The sequence below is a fragment of the Penicillium samsonianum genome (assembly GCF_028829775.1).
Source record: "Penicillium samsonianum strain IBT 33392 chromosome Unknown utg000003l_segment0_segment0, whole genome shotgun sequence".
NCBI lineage: Eukaryota > Fungi > Ascomycota > Eurotiomycetes > Eurotiales > Aspergillaceae > Penicillium > Penicillium samsonianum.
The window spans coordinates 3,244,899-3,268,210 of record NW_026643261.1 but is presented as its reverse complement, the minus strand read 5'-3'; the positions used below and the strand labels follow the sequence as shown (position 1 = coordinate 3,268,210).

Here is a 23,312-nt window from a genome sequence, read left to right as displayed (position 1 = left end):
AGCGATCACCATCGTCATTGTACCCGCCGCCCCACACCTTTCATCTTTCACAATGGCCACAACCACAAATAGGTTAGGAACTCAAAGGGTCCGACTCGACCTGGACACCGCTCGGGATCTCTATGGCCCCAACGTTGTCGTCCCTAAGCATTTGATGACTTTCACTTCTGACCATATCTTCAAATCCAATATGGCCAACCAACAAGTCTCATCTGAGGATGCTTCACCAATCAACACACCTATGCCAAACCCTCCTAAGGTTACTAGTGATGATTTTGCACTAGCCTTCGACATCGATGGCGTTCTCATCAAGGGCGGCGAGCCCATCCCTGAAGCCGTTGATGCCATGAAGTATATCAACGGTGAAAACCCCTACGGAGTCAGAGTGTAAGTATTTTCCCTGTTATTCCATGTTTCCCCTCACCCCGAGGTGAGGGGTAACAATTGCCAAATAGAAGAAGAATTCAAATCTAACATATCCTAGTCCTTACATTTTCTTGACCAACGGCGGCGGAAAGACAGAGAAAGAGCGATGCCTCGATCTCAGCAGACAACTCGACCTGGAAGTCGACCCTGGCCAGTTTATTTGTGGCCACACGCCCATGCGCGAAATGACAGAGCGATACCACACCGTTCTAGTGGTTGGTGGCGAGGGTGAGAAATGCCGGGACGTGGCTGAAGGATACGGATTCAAGGATGTTATCACCCCCGGAGATATCATCAAGACGAGACACGATACTACGCCGTTCCGAACGTTGACGGATGAGGAGCACGAAAACTCCCGACTACTCGATCTAGACAAGGTCCGCATCGAAGCAATCTTCGTCTTTGCAGATAGTCGCGACTGGGCCGGCGACCAGCAAATCATTTTGGACTGCCTCATGACCAAAGACGGCTGGTTGAATACACGGTCGGAGACCTTCACCGAAGGTCCACCGGTCTTCTTCTCGCACACCGATGTGGTTTGGTCAACATCGCATGAACACTCACGTCTTGGAATGGGCGCGCTGCGCGCTTCCCTCGAGGCCGTTTACACGGCTATCACCGGCAAAGACCTGAACACTATCGCCTTCGGTAAGCCGCAGCTCGGAACCTATGCATTTGCCACCCGGCTTTTGCAGAAGTGGCGAAAGGAGTCGTGCGGCATCGACAGGTCTCCATCTACCGTGTACTTCATCGGCGATACTCCGGAGTCCGACATCCGTGGCACAAATGAATTCAACGAGACCACGGAAAATGACTGGTTCTCAATCTTGGTTAAGACTGGAGTCTACCAGGATGGTGCTGTCTCACGCTATCCACCCAGGAAGATATGCGATAATGTTTTTGATGCCGTCAAATTTGCTATTGAGCGCGAGCACCGAAAGACTTCCAAAGGCATAACTGTTTCCGAGCTCGACTTTGAAACCAGCGAAGAAGTTCCCAAATAAGCAGATCTCGGTATGACGTGATCTTCTTTCACTCATGCGTTTCCTCGACAGCCGGTTTCGCGTCCTCAATCTAGTCCATTCCTACGTTTTCTTCACGACCTGTTCTGATATGATTCCCAGTTCTCTTGGTGCATTTTGTTGCGATTCATGGCACAGGTTTTTTTTACACATACAATCCCAATATGGGTTAGATATCTTCCCTACATAGTACTACCGGAACCCTTAAATGGATTTCACAATGATCAATGATAAAGAAACGTTTCAAATTAATGATATAAATATAAAATAATACGTAGTATCGATATCCATGACAGGATATGATATTGGAAGCCTGAATATTGAGGCATTCCGCCCTGTGGTTGACATGACCCACCATACGGGAAAGTCCTCTCATACAAACAGAACTTCTCTCCCTGAGCAGTATACATATCCAGGATATTCCTTGGCGTAAAAGCAACACCAGGTAATAATAATGGTACGAATTCTCCGGCTTCGACCCGATATGCCATCACTAATGCGGCAACCCAGGTCGCAAGAACAGAGGCAGTGTATCTCGATGATGCCACGCTGCGGACATTGACCACGGAGGTTCTATCCTCTCAGTCAATACCCTCACTCTCCGAAGAAGAAAAAAGCTTAGCCCAAAATGTGGCCGCGGAAGATAGCGCCATCACCATGCGCCAGACTATCTTTTACGCACAGGGCGGCGGACAGCCCAGCGACACCGGCGCAATTGGACCAGTAGACCAAGATCCCACGTTTGAAGTCTCGCTGGTACGCAAGACGCCCGATGGACGGTTTCTGCATTTTGGAAAATTCCTAAACCCCACCTCTTCCTTCGTCGCGGGCCAACCTGTCGTGCAGAAGGTCGATGACTCAAAACGCAACTATCATTCCCGGCTTCATACAGCTGGTCACATCGTTGGACTGGCCATGCAGCTTCTGATGCCAGATAAGAAAAAAGTCAAGGCGAATCATTTCCCGAGGGAGGCTTCTATGGAGTATGAGGGGTTGTTGTATAACGAGCACAAGCCGGTCATCCAGGAGAAGGTGGATGAGCTTGTACGGCTGGATCTGCCCATTCTCATTTCCTGGCTTCAGGGTGTCGCGCAGGTTGGGGATAGGGAGGGTGCTGAAGATTGTCGCACCCGGATTGCGAGTATAGGTGGGCTGGATCACAATCCTTGTGGTGGTACTCATGTTGCGAGGACGAGCTTGGTTGGGTCTGTTGTAATCCGCAAGATCAGTCGTCAAAAGGGAATTAGCCGGGTGTCTTACGATATCTCTCCGGGGATTAAGGCATAGCTTTGAATTTTCTCATTATGGTCATTTATAGTAATGTTCGGGAATCAGTCAGTGGGATGTGGAGACTATAAATACATGCTCTAACGCTCGAGAAAGGCTTTATGTTTAATCACAAAATCACAAGGCGAACTCATTGTCTAGCCAATGTTTCATCACAATCTTGCCCTCGCGGAACCCATCCTTCTCGACCCGGACGATTATAGCTGCGTGGCTGTGGTGGTGCTTCTGAATGTGGACGGGATATTTCCGAATTCCCACAGCGTTGAGGGAATCAATTATGCCAAATTGTTCGTGAGTCAATGCAAGCTTAGGATAATGTGTCGAAACCTCCGTTGTTGATGAACGTCTAGCCGATGCAGACTCAGTGCCGGCATCGTTTTGCGCAGACTTCGAGACAGACGATCTAGCGGGCTTCTCAGGCGTCGCATCAGACACTTCAGTATCGCTGCTGGACAAATAAGCTGGGTCTTGTATAGCAGTGACGTTCTCGAAGGCCTGTTCCACGACATGCTGAACATCTTGGATCAAAACCGGTACTCTGTATCTTCCGAAGCGCTCGCCGTTTTCGCCAACTTCATGCATACGAATGCGCTTTGAACTGCGACACGTTTGGATCCCGGCATTTATCAAGAAGAGCGTAGAAGCCAGAGGCGCGAGAACAATGAGCAAGAGTGACAGAGGTATCCAAAAGGTCACTGATTTTAATTTCTTCCAGAATCGGGCTGCTGGAGTTCCAGGTTTTCTTTTCGCCGGTGGAAGCACGTGAAGGTCGGGATCGATAATAACATCTTCATAACCCTTGACGTAGTTGATATTCACGTCTTCCAGATCCCGGAATGGGTCCACTTTAGAGAGACCAGATGTATAGAAGAGAACTGAGCGGTCATTGACGATATTCGCATAAACACTCCGCTTCCGGAACTTCTTCAGTCCAGTTATGAAGATGCTCTCGGGATCAGCCAAAACACTGAGAAGTGGCCGTCCAGTATCTCGGAAGGAATCGATCAGCCACATTTGGCGGCCAGATGCAGAAATCGTCCTCGGCCCTAGAACATTGAAAATCTGATCTTTGTAACCTTTCAGTGGGGCTCTCACTCCAACATGTGGCGTGGCAAAGGTCGTGAAGTTCATGGGTTCCAGCTTATCCAGCCAACCCCGTGCATTAAGCAAGCCGATCGCATAGCGCGCGAGCAGACCACCAAGCGAGTATCCAACCACACTGATTTTTGTAATCTTTTGTCCCTTCTCGGCTAGGGATTCAAGCGTCTCCTCGACCTCGTGCACAATTCGTTCTCCGCCCAACTCGATTCCGTCGTAGGTATAGTTGCCGCTATTTGTTTTTGGGCAGAGGATGTAGAGGTCGTCGCCGCCATATCTGTCTTTCAGAGCGGATGCGATATAATCAAGGTGCGAAGGGTTTCCCCAAAGTCTATTGGGAGATTTGTCGCATTAGCGGGCTCGTCAATACGTCATTGAGAAGGGGAAAGCAGTGTACCCGTGAACCAAAACACAGAGGTGGTCGGCTTTTGAAGTATCTGGCATTGTTCCGCTTGTTGATTCCATCTTTGAGAATGGAACTGATTCCAGGGGAAAAGAAGAAAAAGGAGCCTTATTTCACAATCCGGATGTCTATTCACCCGAAGGCCGCGCATCTGCGTCAGCCTGGAGCTATCGGCGATAAGGGACTTCCGTGCAGGAAATACAACATAACTACGGAGTACATATGTAGATATCTAGGGCTGTATGTGTTCATTCTTACAGGAGATTATCAATTCTGCCAATGAAAATCCAGACGGTCTTTCTAGCATCGAGCAAAGCTTCGAGTCAACAGGAAATATATCAATGGATCAGATGAACAAATGGATGCCACTCCACCAGGTGGTTTATGCCTGCAATATCAGGCACTACATGTTTGTCTTCTTTGCATCCTTGACTTATCACTTTACTGAACAGCTCTAACCTTGGAATAATGTCGTCCTTTGGTGATGTCAATCTGATCTCTTAATCCCTTCAAATCTACTTTATATCTTGAGATCCAGTTGCTTTGTTCAGAATAACGCACTTTGGCTTGTTTTCAATGGTCTTCGCCACAAGCAAGTGCTGAGCGATGCGGTAGCGTTACCTGCAATATTCGTTTCGGTCTAGTCGGTGCACAAAAACAAACACGAAAGGGTCGATGGGCCACGATAGCTATACATATTCGTTATTACTTCTAAAAATTGTGATCGACTTGACTAGCTCCTGCATTCGAGACCTTGATATTTACATCTTAACCTGTCTTCTCATCTGGTCATCATCATGTTCACATCGCTCGGACTTTTTGGGGCAATTTTATGCCCGCAAGGCAAGGATTGCACTCTGTTGAAATGCATATTCTCTCATGATAATAAGCCGACCTCAGCTGAGGCTCGGCGTTCAAATATTCCAGCGTCAGGTGACGCCGGTCCTCCTTCCAAACGGGCCAAAGTGGAAAACACACAGTTGCCGGGGTCCATCCCATCTCACAGCTTGAAAGAATCATCGCTCGAAATGGGGCGGCGCTCATCAAAACCAGTCGCCGCCAAGCAAAATCAAAATACACAAGATACCCCAAGAGCTCAAGAAATCGCCCAGCCTACCTCAAGCCATGGCCCACCAAAGCCTTCAGGGAACGAGCCTGCAAAGCGCACTAATACCACATCCGCTGGGTCTTCATCACAACTTCCTCCTCGCACAGCTCCAAAAGAAACTTTGAATCCTCGCATGCTTGCCCATGCACCGGCCACTCATGGCAGTCGGACTGCCATTCTCCAGAAGCTGCACTCCGCCATGACTGCCCTCAATGAAAGGCTACGAAAAGACAAGCATAACTCGAATAGATGTTTTGTCCTAACCCCCGACGAACTCATCACAATGGCCCTGGACGAGGAAGAGAAATTCGCGAGGGACAGTCCAAGTGTTTACGGCAATGTTATCAAACTTCGAATTGTGAAAGTTACAAAGATGGGCATTGACGAATGGGCCAAGGAGGTGATGTCCCATCTGAATGCGCGATATTATAAGATAAACCCCGTTCAGAAGCCGCAGGCGATTCCCAGGCCTATCAACACAGGCCTCACCACCGCTGAAGAAATCGCAGTTGTATCCCAGCTAGTCACCCCCCTCACTGGCCTCGAAGGACATGGATATGTCACAAAGCAGCCCACAAATGCAGATATAGAAACCGCCAAGAGAGGTGTTGATGAATCCAAGGGCTGGGAGAAGTGTGATAGGTGCGGACAACGATTCCAGGTATTCCCAGGTCGTCGCGAAGATGGTACCCTGACCAGCGGTGGCTACTGTGACTATCATCCAGGACGGCCCGTTTATCCTCAGCGCAAGAAAACAGACCATGTCACTGGTCCCTCCCAGCCATACTTCCCCTGCTGCAGCGAAGCCCTGGGAACGTCTACCGGCTGCACCAGAGCCGAGACACATGTGTTCAAGGTCTCGGAGACCAAGCGGCTTGCATCCATCCTCCAGTTCCAGACAACCCCATCTCAGCCAGGAAAAGGACCCTTGGGGCCGGTCTCTATTGATTGCGAGATGGGCTACACGACATTGGGTCTCGAACTGATTCGTCTTACCGCAGTCAGCTGGCCTAAAGGCTGTGATCTCCTTGATGTGCTGGTCCGGCCTATGGGTGAGGTATTAGATCTCAACACACGCTTTTCTGGTGTCACGCCACAACACTATGCTTCTGCCAGCCCATACGGCACTCCAATACCCAACATACATCCACCGTCAGCAGATGAGAAAGAGAAAACCAACCCACCCTTGCAACTTGTTCAGTCACCCGCAGAGGCGCGCGACCTACTTCTGAAGCTCCTCCAGCCTGAGACACCTCTTATCGGTCATGCAATCGACAACGACCTCAACGCTTGCCGTATCATCCACCCTACGGTCGTTGACACCGTTCTCCTGTACCCCCACCCCAAGGGTCTCCCCATTCGTATAAGTCTCAAGGCCCTTGTTCAAAGGCACCTTGGCCGCGACATCCAGGTCGGGAACAATGGGCACGACTCAAAGGAGGATTCAATTGCTACAGGTGATCTTGTAAGAGTGAAGGTGGGCGAGAAATGGAAAGAGCTGAAGAAGAAGGGATACAAAATCGAGGGGGGAAAGTTGCTCGGTCCGGATGGCCAAGTATCAACATTCACATCTTCATGGACAACAGTCCAGAAGAGAAAGTCCAGCAGGTAATCGTGGATATGTATTCCTCATTCCCATATTGTGTATTTTGTTTTTGTTTTTTTACTTTTCTGTATAAGATACCCATGCATGTGAACTTAACTGACGACAATCTACATTATCATTACACGTTATGCCAGGAAGAAAATGAGGGTATAAACTTTTTTAGTTTTATTCGTGGCCTCATAGACCAATCTTATCCCCCCATGGCTCTCGCTCTCAATCCATACAGACGTCCCAAGCGCGACACACAGACTAGAACCGATCGATCAACTGGGCAAAGAAACAAGACATGTCAGGAGCGACACGCTTATTCCTCATCCTCCTCAGCCTCGTCGTTGACGACGTTGTAGAAGCGGAGCTCGTAGACACCCTTGGAGGTGGAGACGACGCGGAGCCAGTCACGGAGCTGCTGCTTCTTGAGGTACTTCTTGGTGCTGAGTTGCAGAAAAGGCAATGGTCAGCAAAACTATAATCCAACGTATGGGGAATCATTCCGGGAGATAGATAAACTCACAGGTACTTCAGGTAGCGGCCGGAGAAGGGGATGTGGGCAACAACCTCGATCTTGCCATCGCCGGACTGGGAGATCACGACGTTTTCACCGAGGTTACCGACACGGCCCTCGACCTTGATGCGGTCGTGGAGGAACTTCTCGAAGGCAGAGACATCGAAGATCTTGTCGCTAGCGGGCTGCGAAGCGTTGATAACGAACTTCTGGGTAACCTTCTGGGCCTTGCGACCACGAGCCTATATACCACATGGAATCAAATTAGCCTACTGCTCCATAATGTCGAGCCCCGGTGGTAGTCTCGCAAATTCGTCTTCGACATGGGAGACTCGATAGATTTTTCAATACCGAGTTTCACAGTCTTGTCGAAGACGAACCGGCAGAGACTCCGGTGGGGGGAACAGCAAAGCGATTTGGACTTCAACGTACAGCAGCGGGAGCCATTGTTAATGGATTGGGGGGAGACGGATTTTGGAGAATTGGGAAAGGTCGCAAAGAGGTGAATATCCTGCGCCGGCGAGAGAGTGGTCAAGACTACTTCCTAAATTTCACGGTGGAGCCGATTTGGTTATCAAAAATTCACGGCCAGAGGTGTGTCGCACTAGGCCTGATTGGGATATAGGGTAGGGCAACATTTGGTGAGTCAGCTTAGTAGTGAGTCAGCAGGTCGCTTAGGCTCAATGAGGGTTTCCTACATAGGTAACTACGGTCCGAACTTTGGAAAGTCCCGGAGTTAATAATTATTCCCGATTGGCTCGCTTAATTGGGCTAGTGGGAGAGACCCACTTTCCTCCTGGTATAAGTAGGCCTGCCTGCCTTCCGAACTTCCTCTTCTTTTCTTTCTTCTTTAGCTCTCTTTGCCTATTGGCTTAGATCAAGTGTAGTATCTGTTCTTTTCAGTTTAATCTCTGAAAGTTTCCGTCCAGGAAACACTTTGATTATTCCTATTTTTGGACCCCGCGACTTGGCCCCTGTGCTTGCGCATGCCTCGTTGCACAGTGTCATTGGGCTTACACTACCCCCGATCGACGCGAACTCCTTTTTCATCAATTGTTCGGCTTGTCCGGGCGCTTGGAGAAGATGTCTGTTCATCGTATGTAATGTTTTGGTCAGTAGATTTAATTCTGTAGTATCGAAAATATCACAGTTAGTCCTTCGGTGGCAATGTCCAAAGTGAGACACGCCAAGGCTGACCCCTGTACCGAACAACTGAATAATTAATGGCCTACCCGTCGACCTACCTCCAGGGCTTGGTAGCTGTCATATCATATCGTAGATCGCGTCCTATAACTAGTGTACTTTTTTGGTCGGATACGGAGATGAGGTCATCCACAACTTAACCTTCCCAGGTTGGAGTCATCACCGTGATGTTTATAAACATGATACACTGAGAAGCAGACCCGTGGACCAAGTATTTTGGATAATATACCACTACTAACTAGTACGCAGTACAACAATTAGTTATGCAATATTGCCATCGTCGTTCAAACAGCCAAAGCGGTCACATGACGCAACAGCTTCGATCGCGGGGGCCCAATCGATAAGCCTTCCATTTTTTTTCCCACTCCGCATACTCCAATCTGTCGACACAAAACCAGCCGTTGCGATGGGTTCGATCGTCCTCCCTCACTTACAAACAGCTTGGCATGTGGACCAGGCTATCCTCTCTGAAGAAGAACGCCTGGTGGTGATCCGATTCGGGCGAGACCACGATCCCGACTGTGAGTGCCACCCGCATCTATTGTCAGGGTCCCATACTAACACATTCTCCAGGTATCCGCCAAGATGAGCTCCTCTACAAAATCGCCGAGCGGGTAAAGAGTGAGTGGCTGAAATACCCCCCAAAGCAAACCGAACAGTAGCTTATAGACCTACCCCCAGACTTCGCCGTCATCTACCTATGCGACCTCGATCAGGTCCCAGACTTCAACCAGATGTATGAGCTTTACGACCGGATGACGATCATGTTCTTCTACCGCAACAAGCATATGATGTGCGATTTCGGCACAGGAAACAACAACAAGTTGAACTGGGTGCTGGAGGACAAGCAGGAGTTGATCGACATCATTGAGACGATATACAAGGGCGCCAAGAAGGGCCGTGGTCTGGTGGTCAGCCCCAAAGGTACATTCAATCTCCACTGGAATAGAAACACCATTCGCTAACAGCCGGTTTCTGCAGATTACTCGACCAGATACAGATACTAAGCATTGCCTCTTTCGCCGCCGCGTGATCACCCTGGCACCGGCCAGTGTGTGGATCGCTTCCTTACGACATTTACGACGATCACAAGACTTGATCTGGCGACAATAACCTGCAAATATGGTCATGGTTCTGGCGTTTTTTGTTTCTGCGGAGGAGTCGCTTTTGCAATCATTTTGATTGGGGGTTGAACACAAGTCACATACAAGCCTCGTTTTTTCGAGATCCGAATTTCTTGATAAGCAGCTGAGAATCATCCATGTATTAGAGTATTGAAAGCTTTATCAATCATTCCGTGAGTGGTGCTGTAGGCCAGTGTCGTAAATCACAGTAAAAGCGCCTGATATAACCTTCTGAGAGAAATTTCATCTTCAGAAAGTAAAACATATTTCAGGAGGTGATATCAAGGCTCGTCATATAACTTTCAATTCAAACAAAGAATTGTGGCATGTTGCGCAAGCTATCCTCTTTTTTTTTAACGCTGATTTTGACGTAACGCACTTCCAACACCACACCTCGCGGATCTGTCTTCAATTCCCTCAAATACCTATCTACAACCACAACCAAGTAACAAAATGATTGACCAACGCATTTTCGAGAATCTCCAGACGAAGATCGACGAGGAGAGCACCGTCCGGGATGTAAGTCATACCAACGCGTCCTGAACTTGGTGAATTCTTTGCGCGCCAAGCCTACACCAGAGCAAGACCCTTGAGCCAGGAACACCGACAGGTAGCTAACGATTTTGGATAGGAGCTACATGAGATTGTCCACACACTCGCTAGAAGAGGTATGCTCTGCAATTCGCAATTTCGACCAGGACTTCCAGGATGCCTTGCCCTGCCGGGGATGGCACTCCTAGGTTGAAGTCGCAGGTCGAACATAACTGATGTTGAATGATACAGGGCGTTCCACGCAGGCTATCCTGTCGCGGGCTCATTCCACGCCCGCTGATCAGTGTAAGTATCTATTATCTATCTCGGGTGATCTGGCGAGAGGATTGGGGTATAACTCCATTCGATCTTTGGACTCACTGCTTGATCACTTCTCTTTTCTCTCTCTTTTCTTCACCGTATAACGTTCAAATTCCTACACTTTCCCCCAGCCAGCATTCCACACTATTCGTCTATTCTTCATGGACCATCTCGCTGATTCTGCGATAGTGAAGCCCGTGCTTGATGATGTCACCAAGGAAATCCTCGCCCAGAAGGAAGAGGTTGCTCGCCTGAAGGCCGTGGCAGACCAACATCCCTTCTACAAGTACAACGGGCTATGGACCCGTGAGCTTCAAAACCTGGTTTGTTTTCTGAAATTCAATGTCCGAAGACTTCTGCTGATCCAATCTATCAGGTCGCCTCTATTGAGCTTTGCGCATGGCTGGGAGGACTGCAAGAGCACAAGGGACCCAGCTCAACATCTTTCATGACCATCGAGGACGTGGGCAAGTTCCTGGACAGTACGTTTTGCTTATCTCTATATATGATGAGCACCCCGGGTGCTGTATGGATACATTGATTCACAATACTAACTGGCATTTCCTTCATTAGTCCCTGTCAACCTAAAGGAGCAGGATGCCTTCCACCTGACGATTGAGGAGTACCTGCTGGCAGTGATTGCCATGGTTGAGGAACTGGTTCGTTTCCCGAAATCTCGGAGCTTTTCTGTCTGGCCACAGCTAATTTGTTCCCAGGCTCGCTTGGCTGTCAACTCAGTCACTCTGGGTGATTACACCCGTCCCATGCAGATTGGCAACTTCGTCAAGGAAGTGTTCGCTGGGTTCCAGCTCCTGAACTTGAAGAATGATATCCTGCGCAAGCGCAGCGACGGTATCAAGTACAGCGTATGTTAAAATCATTGCAACGTCTGTTTCACAGTTTTAAATTTCTAATTTGTGTGGCACTACAGGTCAAGAAGGTCGAGGATGTTGTCTACGATCTGTCGCTACGGAACCTGGTTCCGAAGGGTGGTGCCTCTGCTTGAATTGCGGCATCAAGGACTCTCGGGCATACCGAGTCAGGCCTCTAATGTTAAGGGAAATGGATATGGATCCAAGGAACTGATCTAGCGACTTTTACAAAATAGGTATCCATGAGCTTTGAGACTGGGATATGAATTACTATTACAGCTCGGTATAATTCCCATCGTAGACTGAAATCGTAAACCGAAAAGAAGGAGTATATCACAAACAGAAGCACCGGGATATAGATACAAGAAAACAGATGAAGGTATCACCACAATCATTCAGAAAAGAACACCTCAAGCACAGCCTTACGACAGCTTAGCCTGCTCAGCACCAGCGTCACTCTTCTTTAGCGAAGCAAGAGTGCCCTCCTTCTTCGCCTTCTCGATCTCCTTGATAATGGTATCCTGGAGTCCCTCAGGCTTGGTAAGAGAAGCCCAGCGGTTAACAACCTTGCCATCGGCGGAGACAAGGAATTTCTCAAAGTTCCACTTGACGCGCTTCATGCCCATGATCCCAGGCTGCTGCTCCTTCAGGAAAGTCCACACAGGTGCAGCATTAGCGCCGTTCACATCCAGTTTACCAAGCACTGGGAACGTGACGCCGTAGTTGAGCTGACAGAAAGACTGGATATCATCGTCCGAGCCAGGGTCCTGGCTGCCGAACTGGTTGCACGGGAATCCGATGACGGTGAAGTCGTCGGGGTACTGGGTCTTCAGGTTCTGGTAGAGTTTCTCCAGACCTTCAAATTGGGGCGTGAAGCCGCATTTCGAGGCTGTGTTCACGACTAGCACGACCTTGCCGTTCAACGAGGAGAGAGGGAAGGGTGCGCCCTTTTCTATTCGAATGCGGGGTTTGGTTAGCGGTTAGGTTCTTCGGAGCTTATATTTGGATGTGATGAGGGGAGAAGATAGGCAGGTACACCACGAGGATTACACGTACTATCGACAGGCTCAAAATCGAAGAAAGATGTAGCAGACGACATGGTTGTTATTTGACGTGGATATGCGAAAATAGGAAACTGTCTCTGTGTTCGCAGGGATAGATATAATGACGTCGTTGACCGGAGAGTTGACCGGAGAGACTTGGCAGAATGTGATACAGGGGAAATTTGCGAACAAGAGAACATGACTCTCTTCTTGTATTCTTCTGATGATCTGAATCGACCTCGGTTGATTCACCTTCTTACCAATTGGCCAAGGGCTGGCCACGGGGTATCCAGAGGACCCGACGGAATTGGAGATTGTCCGAGCTGGCTTTGGTTTTGCTGTCTCTTAATTGGTTCACGAGGTTGCTTAATAACTACCCAGTACAAAATATATACACACCTGGGGGGCAGTGCATAATTATTCCAAATCATTGCTGACTGTAATCGATTTCAATCTAGCCCTGAGGATCCATCAATGAGGCCATTTTTTATTAGGTCTCGAGATCATACCTACTGAGTCGGTTTGTCAGCTTCAAATCCCAGGTTGGTGTCACTAGCAGCCATGAATTTCAACATGTGATATATATTTGGTCGGATATATTATAGGACTTGTATGACCTGCGTGTTCTATATATGTAGATGACCAAAGCTAGCGCGATGGTATTGCTCGATTAAATATGGGTACACCTAAATGGATTCGAAATATATATATCGAGAAATACACGATAGTCCCACAAGAAGCATATATTTTTCATTTAATAATCTCGAGACACGTAAAAACAATAAAAACAACCAATAGGAAATGATACCTAGGTAGGTGTCACCTGAGATCATGCCATTTGGTAGCCCTGGAGCTAGCTCCTTATCACGTCAGCTATGTCGATGAATACTATGTAACCTTGAACAAGGCATTGGAGGAGAATCCACTAGGGATTATACAATTAAACGCTGCATAACAATTTCAATATGCTAACCTTGGCTTTGAGACTGGATCTATGTAGTTGGATATATTCTGACGTTCAAGACCTAGCAAAATCAAGATTACACCCAAAAACAGATCGGTCCCTGCGTTAGAACTATATCATGGTGTTTTCGTGGGGAAGTTATCTAAAAGAGTCTAATTGAGCTAGAACTCCTCGCGACGTTGAGAACAAAGTAGGAGTCTCAGGTGTAACGCGTTTTTCAAGATCCGGAAAACCAATGCGGCAAAGAATAAAACATGAAATTGTAGAAAGGCTGTTCCTCATTACCCATTTGGAAGTCATATAGAGGTAGCAAAACACCCCAGAAGTAATGTACACGAAAATTCGATCAATCATAAAAAATCCCGAAGGATGACCCACATGTGGGAAGAAACGACAAAGCATGAAGTATATCGCAAAGACTAAGTGTGACCAACAGCGTTCTCTGCTGTTCCAGCGGCGCCAGAGACAAGGCTTTCACCGGTACCAACGGCACTGCCAGCGATGGAAATACCGCTATTGGCAAGATTGGGCATGGTCTCGACGGTCTCACCAAGTGCGGCAGATCCATCGCGCTTGAGGGCACCAGCCAGGCCTCCAGCTTTGGCTTCTTGGATAATGGCGGGAACGGCGCTTCCAAGAGTGCTACCAACGAGGTCGTTGAGCTGACGCTTCGCGGCGGATCCAGCAACTGCATTCTCGGCAGTACCAGCGGCGCCAGAGACAAGACTCTCACCAGTACCAAGAGCACTGCCAGAAATGGCAACAGCGCTGTTGGCAAGGCTTGGAATAGTCTCGACGGTCTCACCAAGTGCGGCAGTATTGTCACGCTTGAGGGCACCAGCCAGGCCTCCAGCTTTGGCTTCTTGGATAATGGCGGGAACAGCGCTTCCGAGAGTGCTTCCAACGAGGTCGTTGAGTTGACGCTTCGCAACTGAACCGGCACCAGCAACGGTGTTCTCGGCGGTACCAGCGGCCCCAGAGACTAGACTCTCACCGGTACCAACAGCACTGCCGGTAATGGTAACAGCGCTGTTGGCAAGGCTTGGGATGGTCTCGACAGTCTCACCGAGGGCAGCCGTATTGTCACGCTTGAGCGCACCAGTCAGGCCGCCAGCGGTGGAGGTGATAGGCGCAACAATGCTGGAAACAGTACCCTGGACATTGCCGAAGACAGGAAGAGCGGCAGAGTGGCCCAAGCTAACAAGGGCGAGTGAAACGGTCAATCCAGTGAACTTCATTGTTGCGATGTTTGTAAAGTCTCGAAGGGTTGAAAGAGTGACTTGGTGAGGAAGACGTGTACAGGTAGAAAAAGAGTGACTGGAAGTGAATGAATGACTTGTGTATGGAAAAGAACCCAAAGTTGCTGGATCTAAAGGCCGCATTATATACAATTCTCTGGGTTTGTTTTGGCAGTGCTCCGCACGGTCATCGAGAGCCCCCTCGCATTTAGGATTATCAGGGGCGATGTTTTGACTGTGGTTGTTATTGTCCATTAAGTTACTGAATTATCACGACCGGCGCTAACGAGCTGCAATCCATGAAGCCGCGCAGGTAGTTTCATCTTAGCGGAAATTGCGCGAAATAAGGGATGTATGTGCCCACATGGTCTAAAATGAGTGACAGGTTTCAAGCGGTGTAGTTGGAGCAAGTCTCCGGCAAGTTTGTACCGGATAAGCAGGCTAATAAATTGTGGAAGCTTGTTTTGCTTTGCTGGATATTTGAGGGTATCTCGTATAGCCTCATATAGAGAAGATTGCAACGTGGGAGATTTAGCATGGTCTATTCGAACTTGTCGAACAAAGTCAAATATTTCTCCGCCAGGATAAGAATCAAACCAGCCAACAATCGGGATACTATGTTGTATCTCGAAATTCAAGTAAGGGTTGTAAAATAGCGCATTCACCGTAAGCTCAGGCAAGGGTCGTTATATGCGGGGCCCCAAATTTGGGTCGATCAGCGCTTTTCCAGGGGGACTGAACGTGAGTTTGACCAAGTGGAACATTTGAACTTGAAACAAAACAGTTCGCCATCAGACGTCCTTGCATTGACTCCGCATGAAATCCAGCCTCTACCGAGATTGCGGCAGCCACCCTGCCCTTCGTGTTTAGTGGCATGTGGAGGCGCACTCCATTTCGAAGTGGAAACCGAAGACCGTCCATGCTGTTTTTGTTTTTGTTTTCTGGTTCAGCAAACTGTCTTCAGCCAGAGAACCAGACCATTTTATTGGGCATCATTAGGGCAAACTGTGACCCCAGGATCATCGGGAATGGCCAGTCGAGTGTTGAATCGCCACAAAATCATTGAACATGATAGGCACGATCGAGGAAAGTCAACGTGGAGCTGGAGCAAATTGCAAACAAGCCGCTGTATGGAACATATTTATGTTAAGAGAATGCAGCTCGGAGTGGCCAATTGTGTGTTCCGTACCAGACGGGTCACACAATGTCAGGCAGTGTTGGAGCGCAGCGGCTTGAACATCACCTCCCAACTCGATAGTACGGATAGTCAGGTAGATACTGCAGTGACTGTCGTGATCCGAAGGTGATATACTGGCCTTTTCTGTATGAAAGGAAGCAGAGGGGCGCAGAAGGGCGTTATTCTTTACCGACATGGATTGGAAGCGTATGTAACTATGAGAAGGCAGCCTTCCAATCAATTATTTGCAAAAGACATGGTCTATTTTGGGGATGAACGGAGTAATGTGCCATGGGAATGTGCAATCGGGAGACAGAGTTCAAAGCTGAAGACTGGGGCGCGAATTCGGAGTGGAGATCTATGAGATGTATGAGATGTGAGCTACGAGTGATGTTGATGTTGATATGGTTTGTATTGTTTGTATTGTTTATATGGTTTGTTTGTTATGGTGCTGATGTTTTGGAATGTGGAAGGCAAACGGGTTGATGCCTGAGGCCACAACGTTGTCACGTCAACGGCCGCCCCTAGTCCCAAATAGGTAAGGCACAACATAACAGTGGCATGGCAGCTGCCCCAAACATCATGAACTCGGACTTTGTGTTGATTTCCTTCTCCTCTAATCCCCTCATCTGTACAGGCTTTTTGCAGGCTTTTCGCAGGCTTTCATTTTCTCTTTATCCTTAACATTCTATACTCATAGATCTCCCTCAGTTTGATCATGAGCGTTTAGGTCTTACTTTTACCGCGACTATTTTCTTACCATTAGCTTTGCTATCCTCCGAGTCACACCAAAACAACAGGACCTGTAACGGTTGCCATATCGATTTGTCTTCGCTGTTTACCAGTGTTACACAATCACTCCAGGTCTAGGCGGCTGTCAACAAACAACCCTCAATATGACTACCGACTTCAACCACGGCGGGCAGATGATCGAGTACATCCAAGGTTGGTACAATGTTCTTCGACAATTTGAATTTCTTTCACCCAGAATTGAGAGCTAAGACAAACCACCATATAGACCGCCTATACCTTGCATCTTATGATTCTGCTCCCAGCTCCAGAACCCCGTTTCCCTTCCATCTGGACGCACCCAAATCCCCAAGCAAGCGGGCACGTGCCCAGCCCGCCACTCCAAGCAAGCGCCGCTCTCCCGTGTACTTCACTATCGATGACACCCTTCTTTACAATGCCTTTCACGCTGATTTTGGCCCACTCCACATTGGCCACCTCTACCGGTTTGCCGTGCTTTTCCATGAGATACTTGGCGATCCAGCCAACAGCGACCGCCCGGTAGTCTTCTATAGCAAGACCGATGCCCGGAGTCGCGCCAATGCGGCCTGCCTTGTTGCATGCTATATGGTTATGATTCAATCCTGGCCACCTCATTTGGCTCTGGCACCCATCGCACAGGCAGACCCTCCTTACATGCCTTTCCGCGATGCTGGATACAGCCAGGCAGATTTCATTTTGAACATTCAAGATGTCGTTTATGGGGTGTGGAAGGCCAAGGAGCAGTCTCTTTGCGGACTTCGCGACTTCAATCTCGAGGAGTAAGTGACACTGTTTAGACTGTCAAAGATTGAATGCTGATTTTTTTCAACAGGTACGAAAAATTTGAGCGAGTCGATATGGGTGACTTCAACTGGGTTACGCCAGATTTCCTTGCTTTTGCATCCCCTCAGCAGCAGCCTGTGGCACCCATTCCTGTCAACACCGCTGAGTACAACGCATTGCCCGCAACAATCTCGGAAATCTCTTCCTCGAAGCTTCCTATGCCATTCAAGAATGTTCTCGCCCATTTCCACCAGCGCAACGTCGGTCTCGTTGTACGACTCAACTCGGAGCTCTACTGCCCGTCTTACTTCACCGCAATGGGAATCGCTCATATTGACATGATCTTCGAGGATGGCACGTGCCCTCCCCTGCAGCTTGTCAGACGGTTTATCAAAATGGCTCATGAGATGATCACCATCAAGAAGAAGGGTATCGCAGTTCATTGCAAGGCAGGCTTGGGCCGTACGGGCTGCTTGATTGGTGCTTACCTGATCTACAAGTATGGATTCACCGCGAATGAAGTAATTGCCTTTATGAGATTCATGCGACCGGGTATGGTCGTTGGACCTCAGCAGCACTGGCTCCACCTCAACCAGGGTGCCTTCCGTGAATGGTGGTTTGAGGATAGCATGCGCGAGAAGCTAGCACAGTCCACACCCGTCACTCCCCGAGTGTCGACGAAGAAGCGCACCAGCAATGGAGTGGTCTCCACCCCTCCAAACAACAGCCACTCCAAACGCGCAGCCCTCGGAGAGATTGATCACAATGAAACTACAGCTTACCCAGACCAGGATCTTCCTGCACCGACCCCTGGCCAGCCTCGCAAGTCCCACCGAAAGGACTCACGCCACCACCCTTATTCCCGAACTGCCTCCGGATCCATCGCTGTTGAAAACGAGCAGCGCAGCCACCGCAGCCACAGGAAGAGCAACGAGAGCAGTGAGAGTGAAGAAGAGATCCAGCTTCGCCGATTAGCCCAGCGGTCATCTAGGTCTCCTGTTGCCTCACCCACATCACGGTCTATCAGTTACTCTGCCACTGTCACAGCCAGCTACACCCTCGCAGAAGACAACCACAAGGATCAAGAGAACTGGGCTGACCACTCAGTACCCAAGACTCCCGTGAGCCGCAAGAGTGGCGCTGCCCCTATCTCGGTCAGCAAGGTTCGCTCCAGCCCTCGCCGGGCAACGGAAAACACCCGTAGCGAGTCTCGTGGTGTTCGCAAGCCTAGTGGCCGTATTGGTAGCAATACCATCAGCCCCGCACGGGCAATTAAGACCATCCACTAAAGGTCTTGCTCTCTTCTTTCGTCCCTAGGAACTCTGCAAGTTTCCTCGGAGCGCTTCTTCTTCCATTCTTCTCGTCCTGCTGGGACAATACTTCTGCATACCCCTTTTCCGTGATGCATCTGGATGCTTTTTAATGTTTGAGTTTGCAAATCTCGGTCTGTTGTTGTTTTCTGGAGCGAATACTGGTTATTGGGCATGTTGTGCACGGCGTTTGGTTCTGTTGTTGATTGACGAATCGTCAGATGTCTTGTCCTTGGGTACCGATTCACCTCGTGCCACATGTTGTTTTGTCTGCGGGTTTCGCTCCTGTATGTGTCAATTCTACGTCGATATGACAATGCTGTTCATGAGCTCGCTCAATATTTCCATTTCCCTCAACTCTCTTAGATTTCGTATCCTTTGGTCTAGATGATCAGTATTATTGAAGTCAGTCATCTATATGCTTGACCTCGTTTCTCGGCCATGCTTTAACAGTGTACAATATAACATCACTCATACAGCACGCTCTGCATGGGCTAAATATGGGGTAGAAAATAGTGTGAATAATTCATATCCCTCATATGCTCACTATTTCATAGTTCCAAGAGCGACACCATAACCAGCCCCCACTCAACTCCCTAATTGGCAGCCAGAAACTGTATGCAGCGTTAGCACTCTTTCCATTCCACAATAAGAGACCAAGCCTCACCTCTTGAGCCTCTTCTTCGTCAACAGCCGAGCTATCCACCTCACTCTTCCCAATAAGCCCAAGCTTTCCCTTTCTCACAAACCACCATAGCTCCCTCCGATCCCCACCCAGCTCCTCCCGCAACATCTTACCCTTCAACTGGCGCACAAAGTCATTATACACCGCCGGTTCCTCATAATCTACCAGCTCTTCGCGCATAGTACCGAGACCCTCGATAACGCGGTCGTAATTCGAATGACCGAGACTGTGCGTGATTTGGGTCTCAATTATTTCAGCCATTTGTTGCGCAGCGTCATGGATTGCGTCGATGTTTTCTGCGCGGGAAAGTGTTTGCTTGAACTCTGGGATTGCATTCTCGGTGGAAATTTTCGTTCGCTTGGGTTCGAGGTTGAGGAGGGCGTCGACGTCCAAACCTGAGAGGGGTTTCTCTGTTTCACGTTGGCGTTTACGGCCTTTTGTCTTTGGTGGAACTATATAACGGAAGGCGTTAGTGAGTAGGGTTTCTTTGAATGTAGTTTGAGAATCGGGCTTACCTTTCTTAACATCTGCCGTAGAAATCAATCTCTCAAGATGGGACTTAGAATTCTTGACCATGTCTTCCGATGGATGTGCGAATTCGGTGAGCCGCTCTGAGGGGTCGAGGACAGGATCGTTGGGATGCACAGCACGGTATCGAACGGCTGATTCGATGCGGTGCAGTAGTGGGGAGAATGACTCGTCAATTGGGAGCTCGTCAGTGGGTTCCCTGGCTCTTATGATTAGCCGGTTGACTGGATAATCAAGTGAACTCTACTTACCCTTCATCATTCGTGGTGACAAAATCCATGCTGTCCACGTAGTTACTCATCGCGTCTTTCAAAGCGGCGCTTGGGAGGTTTCGGTGTTCAGTTACGACCTTGCCAGAAACAGTGATGATCTTATCCAAAGGTGGGAACCGATATGACCGCACGTCTTCTGCAAATGGAAGCTGTACTTCGATCAAGCACTCATAGTCTGCCTCAACGGACGGAGCTAGCAACACGAGCATCGGTGGTTTGGATTCTTTGGTCACCAATCGGGCAACCGCATAGGACTCCAATTCGTAGAGTGCATGAATGAGAGAAGACAAAGCAAGAGACGCATTGTCATTTGCACGCTGAGGAATGATGATATTCGTGTTGGACATGTGCATGTACCGGTCATACTAAATGACAGGATTAGCTGCTATAACACTTGGGATTGGTATGGAGACACACCTGATCCTTCTGAACAAACCCAATAAGTCCCATGCCCGCAAATGTTTGTAGATTTGCGACATTCTCATCAGTTTGCTCAATAGGAACTGCTGTACGTCCGTACTCGTAACCCTTGGCGAGGTCATCGCGTTCAACGTCGATTTTACCTCCTGGTGCGGACTCGTCTGTGATCTGATATGTCCGTGATGTTCGCACTGAACTGAGAGCATCACCTTCACCATTGCCTTTGACCGGTGCTTGACTTCCGGGTTCGGTACCGGATTGTGGCACGAACGAGCTCGCTGAGATCGGTTTGGCGACGTAAGTTCGGAAGTATCGCTCCACGGGTATAGTGATTGCTGTGTCATACTCTTCGGGATTACCGAGCATGAGGTTTCCTTTAAAAGATGGCATGCTCTTGGTCACTTTGATGCGCGGAATATCCAATTCCGAAACAGCTTGCTCTAGCGTTCCATAAACACCTTCGCATTCCTCAGTCAGGCTTCGGAGAAGCGTCTCGTTTTCAGCCTGAGGAGAACTTGATTAACATGAATATTGGAAAATATTGAAGACAGGTTAGTACCTTCCGACTGTCTTTGTCTTCTTCCTTTACACCAAACTCAGCGTCATCAAAGTCGGCACCACTGGATGGTATTAGCATAAACCAAAGTGACATCGGCAAGAAACCATACATGATCACCAACTCAATGTTGACTTCTTTCATCTTTTCGATGATACCTTCGATATTATCATCACTCATCACACCGGTACCATTGGTTACCAGAACGATCTTGCGCTTGTATTTGTTTTTCTTGGTGTACTCGATGATCATTTGCATGGCAATGACAATAGAAGATATGGCTTGTATAAGATCAGAACTAGCAGGTTAATGAGACTTCAAATGCCACATACCATCGCCTCCGTTAGTCTTGCTAGGTTTGATCGTTTCTCGTAGTTTCCGGATATCAGGCATGAGGACCCTAAAAGATAATTTAGTCAAGTGACTCGACATGAAACAGTCAACTCTTCAAGCCACACATACTGGCCAAGGCCAAATAGGACAGAAATATTAGAGAAGTTCTCTTCTTCCAAGTCGTTGATAGTTCCTGTTCCGAACATGAGATAGGCTCCCAACGGGTGTTGACTGGTAGGCTACCACTCACCATCTGTCCTGAGCCCAACCACGCCAACCGTAGCCGTCTTGCGACCGGTAGCCACCTGGAACTGTCAGTACTCTGGCGTTGAACAAAGTCAAGTCACATACCGTGGCGGTGATTCTATCCCAGACATACTGCATGGCCCATTCGAGATCTGTCATAGGACGGCCATGGTGGCGCTCGCCCATAGACCGTCCCACGTCTACAATGTAAACTGTAGCCTCTTTCTCCGCCATGATGATGATGATGTTGGGAAAATGGCAAGTCGAAATCGCTTGAGGAGGCTCAAGACAACAGGCAGACGCGTGATATTCCACTTGCGGTTTAGACCGAAATGCGAAGGCACATGACATCACACGCTGTGTTTGTTGGTGTTTGGTGGCCTGTGCGTCGTTAGAAGTTGACTCCGTCTGACTGGCAGTGGAAATAAAGATTTCATTAAGAATTAGGTCGTAGCGATAACTGCCACTTCCTTCTTTCCCCCAACCTCGGGATGCAACTTGACATCAACTTTATCGCCAACTCAACTCTCCAGAGGTCATAACATATCCAAAATCATGGATCCTCGCCCCTATCATGTTCTGAGGTTTGTTTATTGACAAAAATCATGGCTCATGTACTAATAAATGAGGTAGCTACGGCACCCTTTTAGGGACACAGTTCTACCAGGTAAGATCGATATCTGAACCGGGCGCATATGGAATCGTCCTCTCCAAAAACTTTGTCTAACAAATCCAAAGTCTTTTGTCGGAGGCTTCGTTGCTTTCCGCGCCCTTCCGCGGCCACAGTTCGCTAGTCTGCAGACCGCCATCTTCCCCATCTACTTCTCACTGCAAACTGCGCTGCCTGTAGTGGTCGCCTTGACTGCTTCCCACGGCGGACAGGTATTGGGTCTGTCTGGTCTCGCTGCACCTGAGAACCGCCTTAACACCCTTTTGCCTCTGGCAACTGTGACAGTGACTGGGTTGGTGAACATGTTCGTGTTGCGTCCCATCACCACCAATGTGATGCGCGAGCGCAAGCATCAAGGTACGTTAGCTGCCGGCACTATGCTTCGGGTAAAAGTCAATGGAGCATTCTAACCTTCGCAGAATCCCGTGATGGAAAGAGGAGCTACGACCCGGCGCCTCACTCCAAGGAGATGCTGGCCCTGAACAAGAAGTTCGGCCGGGTGCATGGCATCTCAAGCTTGGTCAACTTGGTCAGCCTGGTTGCTACGATCTGGTACGGTGTCGTGCTAAGCAAGAGACTTGAGTAATTTGACAACAGCAATCAATGGCGATACTCAATAGGAAGTTCGATGCATATAGCCCTTGTGCACATTCCGTTCATTTTCCCCCTCTTGTCTACTGTATAAATGAAAATACATGATCCGTTTGACACTTTAATGGTCAGCTGAAGAGCTAGTAATTACATTGCCTGGCATCATATCCTGTCCACAAAGCCACAACTCAATGATATGGCAAGCACATCCCATAATGAATT

General features: G+C 48.7%; 12 protein-coding genes across 12 annotated transcripts; 7 read left to right on the top strand and 5 right to left on the bottom strand.

Moving 5' to 3' along the window:
- Positions 1–52: 52 nt before the first annotated feature.
- Positions 53–1,430, top strand: N7471_004839 (phosphatidyl synthase; the record flags this gene model as incomplete). The annotated part of the gene is made up of 2 exons (XM_057277558.1): positions 53–387; positions 485–1,430. The coding sequence occupies 2 exons, from the start codon at positions 53–55 to the stop codon at positions 1,428–1,430; spliced, it is 1,281 nt and encodes a 426-aa protein (XP_057137168.1).
- Positions 1,431–1,902: 472 nt separating this feature from the next.
- Positions 1,903–2,735, top strand: N7471_004838 (Translation elongation/initiation factor/Ribosomal beta-barrel; the record flags this gene model as incomplete). The annotated part of the gene is made up of 2 exons (XM_057277557.1): positions 1,903–1,905; positions 1,959–2,735. 2 exons carry the CDS (start codon positions 1,903–1,905, stop codon positions 2,733–2,735), a joined length of 780 nt encoding a protein of 259 aa, XP_057137167.1.
- A 35-nt stretch (positions 2,736–2,770) lies between these two features.
- On the bottom strand, positions 2,771–4,360 carry N7471_004837 (lipase ROG1 family protein). The gene is made up of 2 exons (XM_057277556.1): positions 4,231–4,360; positions 2,771–4,164 (listed from the first exon to the last, which is right to left on the bottom strand). The coding sequence occupies exons 1-2, from the start codon at positions 4,296–4,298 to the stop codon at positions 2,853–2,855; spliced, it is 1,380 nt and encodes a 459-aa protein (XP_057137166.1). The 5' UTR covers positions 4,299–4,360; the 3' UTR covers positions 2,771–2,852.
- A 673-nt stretch (positions 4,361–5,033) lies between these two features.
- Positions 5,034–6,956, top strand: rex3 (putative RNA exonuclease Rex3; the record flags this gene model as incomplete). The annotated part of the gene is made up of 1 exon (XM_057277555.1): positions 5,034–6,956. One exon carries the CDS (start codon positions 5,034–5,036, stop codon positions 6,954–6,956), a length of 1,923 nt encoding a protein of 640 aa, XP_057137165.1.
- Positions 6,957–7,254: 298 nt separating this feature from the next.
- N7471_004835 (60S ribosomal protein eL22) lies at positions 7,255–7,899 on the bottom strand (the record flags this gene model as incomplete). The annotated part of the gene is made up of 3 exons (XM_057277554.1): positions 7,255–7,381; positions 7,462–7,694; positions 7,885–7,899. The coding sequence occupies 3 exons, from the start codon at positions 7,897–7,899 to the stop codon at positions 7,255–7,257; spliced, it is 375 nt and encodes a 124-aa protein (XP_057137164.1).
- A 1,162-nt stretch (positions 7,900–9,061) lies between these two features.
- N7471_004834 (DIM1 family thioredoxin-like protein) lies at positions 9,062–9,662 on the top strand (the record flags this gene model as incomplete). The annotated part of the gene is made up of 4 exons (XM_057277553.1): positions 9,062–9,176; positions 9,229–9,276; positions 9,337–9,579; positions 9,637–9,662. The coding sequence occupies 4 exons, from the start codon at positions 9,062–9,064 to the stop codon at positions 9,660–9,662; spliced, it is 432 nt and encodes a 143-aa protein (XP_057137163.1).
- Positions 9,663–10,232: 570 nt separating this feature from the next.
- N7471_004833 (translin) lies at positions 10,233–11,637 on the top strand (the record flags this gene model as incomplete). Its single annotated transcript, XM_057277552.1, has 8 exons — positions 10,233–10,298; positions 10,411–10,447; positions 10,563–10,616; positions 10,821–10,954; positions 11,008–11,113; positions 11,205–11,290; positions 11,348–11,497; positions 11,563–11,637. 8 exons carry the CDS (start codon positions 10,233–10,235, stop codon positions 11,635–11,637), a joined length of 708 nt encoding a protein of 235 aa, XP_057137162.1.
- Positions 11,638–11,758: 121 nt separating this feature from the next.
- N7471_004832 (glutathione peroxidase) lies at positions 11,759–12,849 on the bottom strand. Its single transcript, XM_057277551.1, has 2 exons — positions 12,560–12,849; positions 11,759–12,455 (listed from the first exon to the last, which is right to left on the bottom strand). Exons 1-2 carry the CDS (start codon positions 12,744–12,746, stop codon positions 11,926–11,928), a joined length of 717 nt encoding a protein of 238 aa, XP_057137161.1. The 5' UTR covers positions 12,747–12,849; the 3' UTR covers positions 11,759–11,925.
- Positions 12,850–13,929: 1,080 nt separating this feature from the next.
- Positions 13,930–14,748, bottom strand: N7471_004831 (uncharacterized protein; the record flags this gene model as incomplete). The annotated part of the gene is made up of 1 exon (XM_057277550.1): positions 13,930–14,748. One exon carries the CDS (start codon positions 14,746–14,748, stop codon positions 13,930–13,932), a length of 819 nt encoding a protein of 272 aa, XP_057137160.1.
- A 2,073-nt stretch (positions 14,749–16,821) lies between these two features.
- On the top strand, positions 16,822–18,768 carry cdcA (phosphoprotein phosphatase CDC14; the record flags this gene model as incomplete). Its single annotated transcript, XM_057277549.1, has 3 exons — positions 16,822–16,870; positions 16,944–17,475; positions 17,529–18,768. 3 exons carry the CDS (start codon positions 16,822–16,824, stop codon positions 18,766–18,768), a joined length of 1,821 nt encoding a protein of 606 aa, XP_057137159.1.
- A 617-nt stretch (positions 18,769–19,385) lies between these two features.
- On the bottom strand, positions 19,386–22,063 carry N7471_004829 (ATP-dependent DNA helicase 2 subunit KU80; the record flags this gene model as incomplete). The annotated part of the gene is made up of 11 exons (XM_057277548.1): positions 19,386–19,403; positions 19,457–19,926; positions 19,990–20,201; positions 20,254–20,639; positions 20,692–21,198; positions 21,254–21,314; positions 21,363–21,531; positions 21,583–21,650; positions 21,713–21,776; positions 21,834–21,888; positions 21,935–22,063. 11 exons carry the CDS (start codon positions 22,061–22,063, stop codon positions 19,386–19,388), a joined length of 2,139 nt encoding a protein of 712 aa, XP_057137158.1.
- A 98-nt stretch (positions 22,064–22,161) lies between these two features.
- Positions 22,162–23,215, top strand: N7471_004828 (DUF4149 domain-containing protein; the record flags this gene model as incomplete). The annotated part of the gene is made up of 5 exons (XM_057277547.1): positions 22,162–22,212; positions 22,277–22,413; positions 22,463–22,496; positions 22,568–22,856; positions 22,919–23,215. 5 exons carry the CDS (start codon positions 22,162–22,164, stop codon positions 23,083–23,085), a joined length of 678 nt encoding a protein of 225 aa, XP_057137157.1. The 3' UTR covers positions 23,086–23,215.
- Positions 23,216–23,312: the final 97 nt, after the last annotated feature.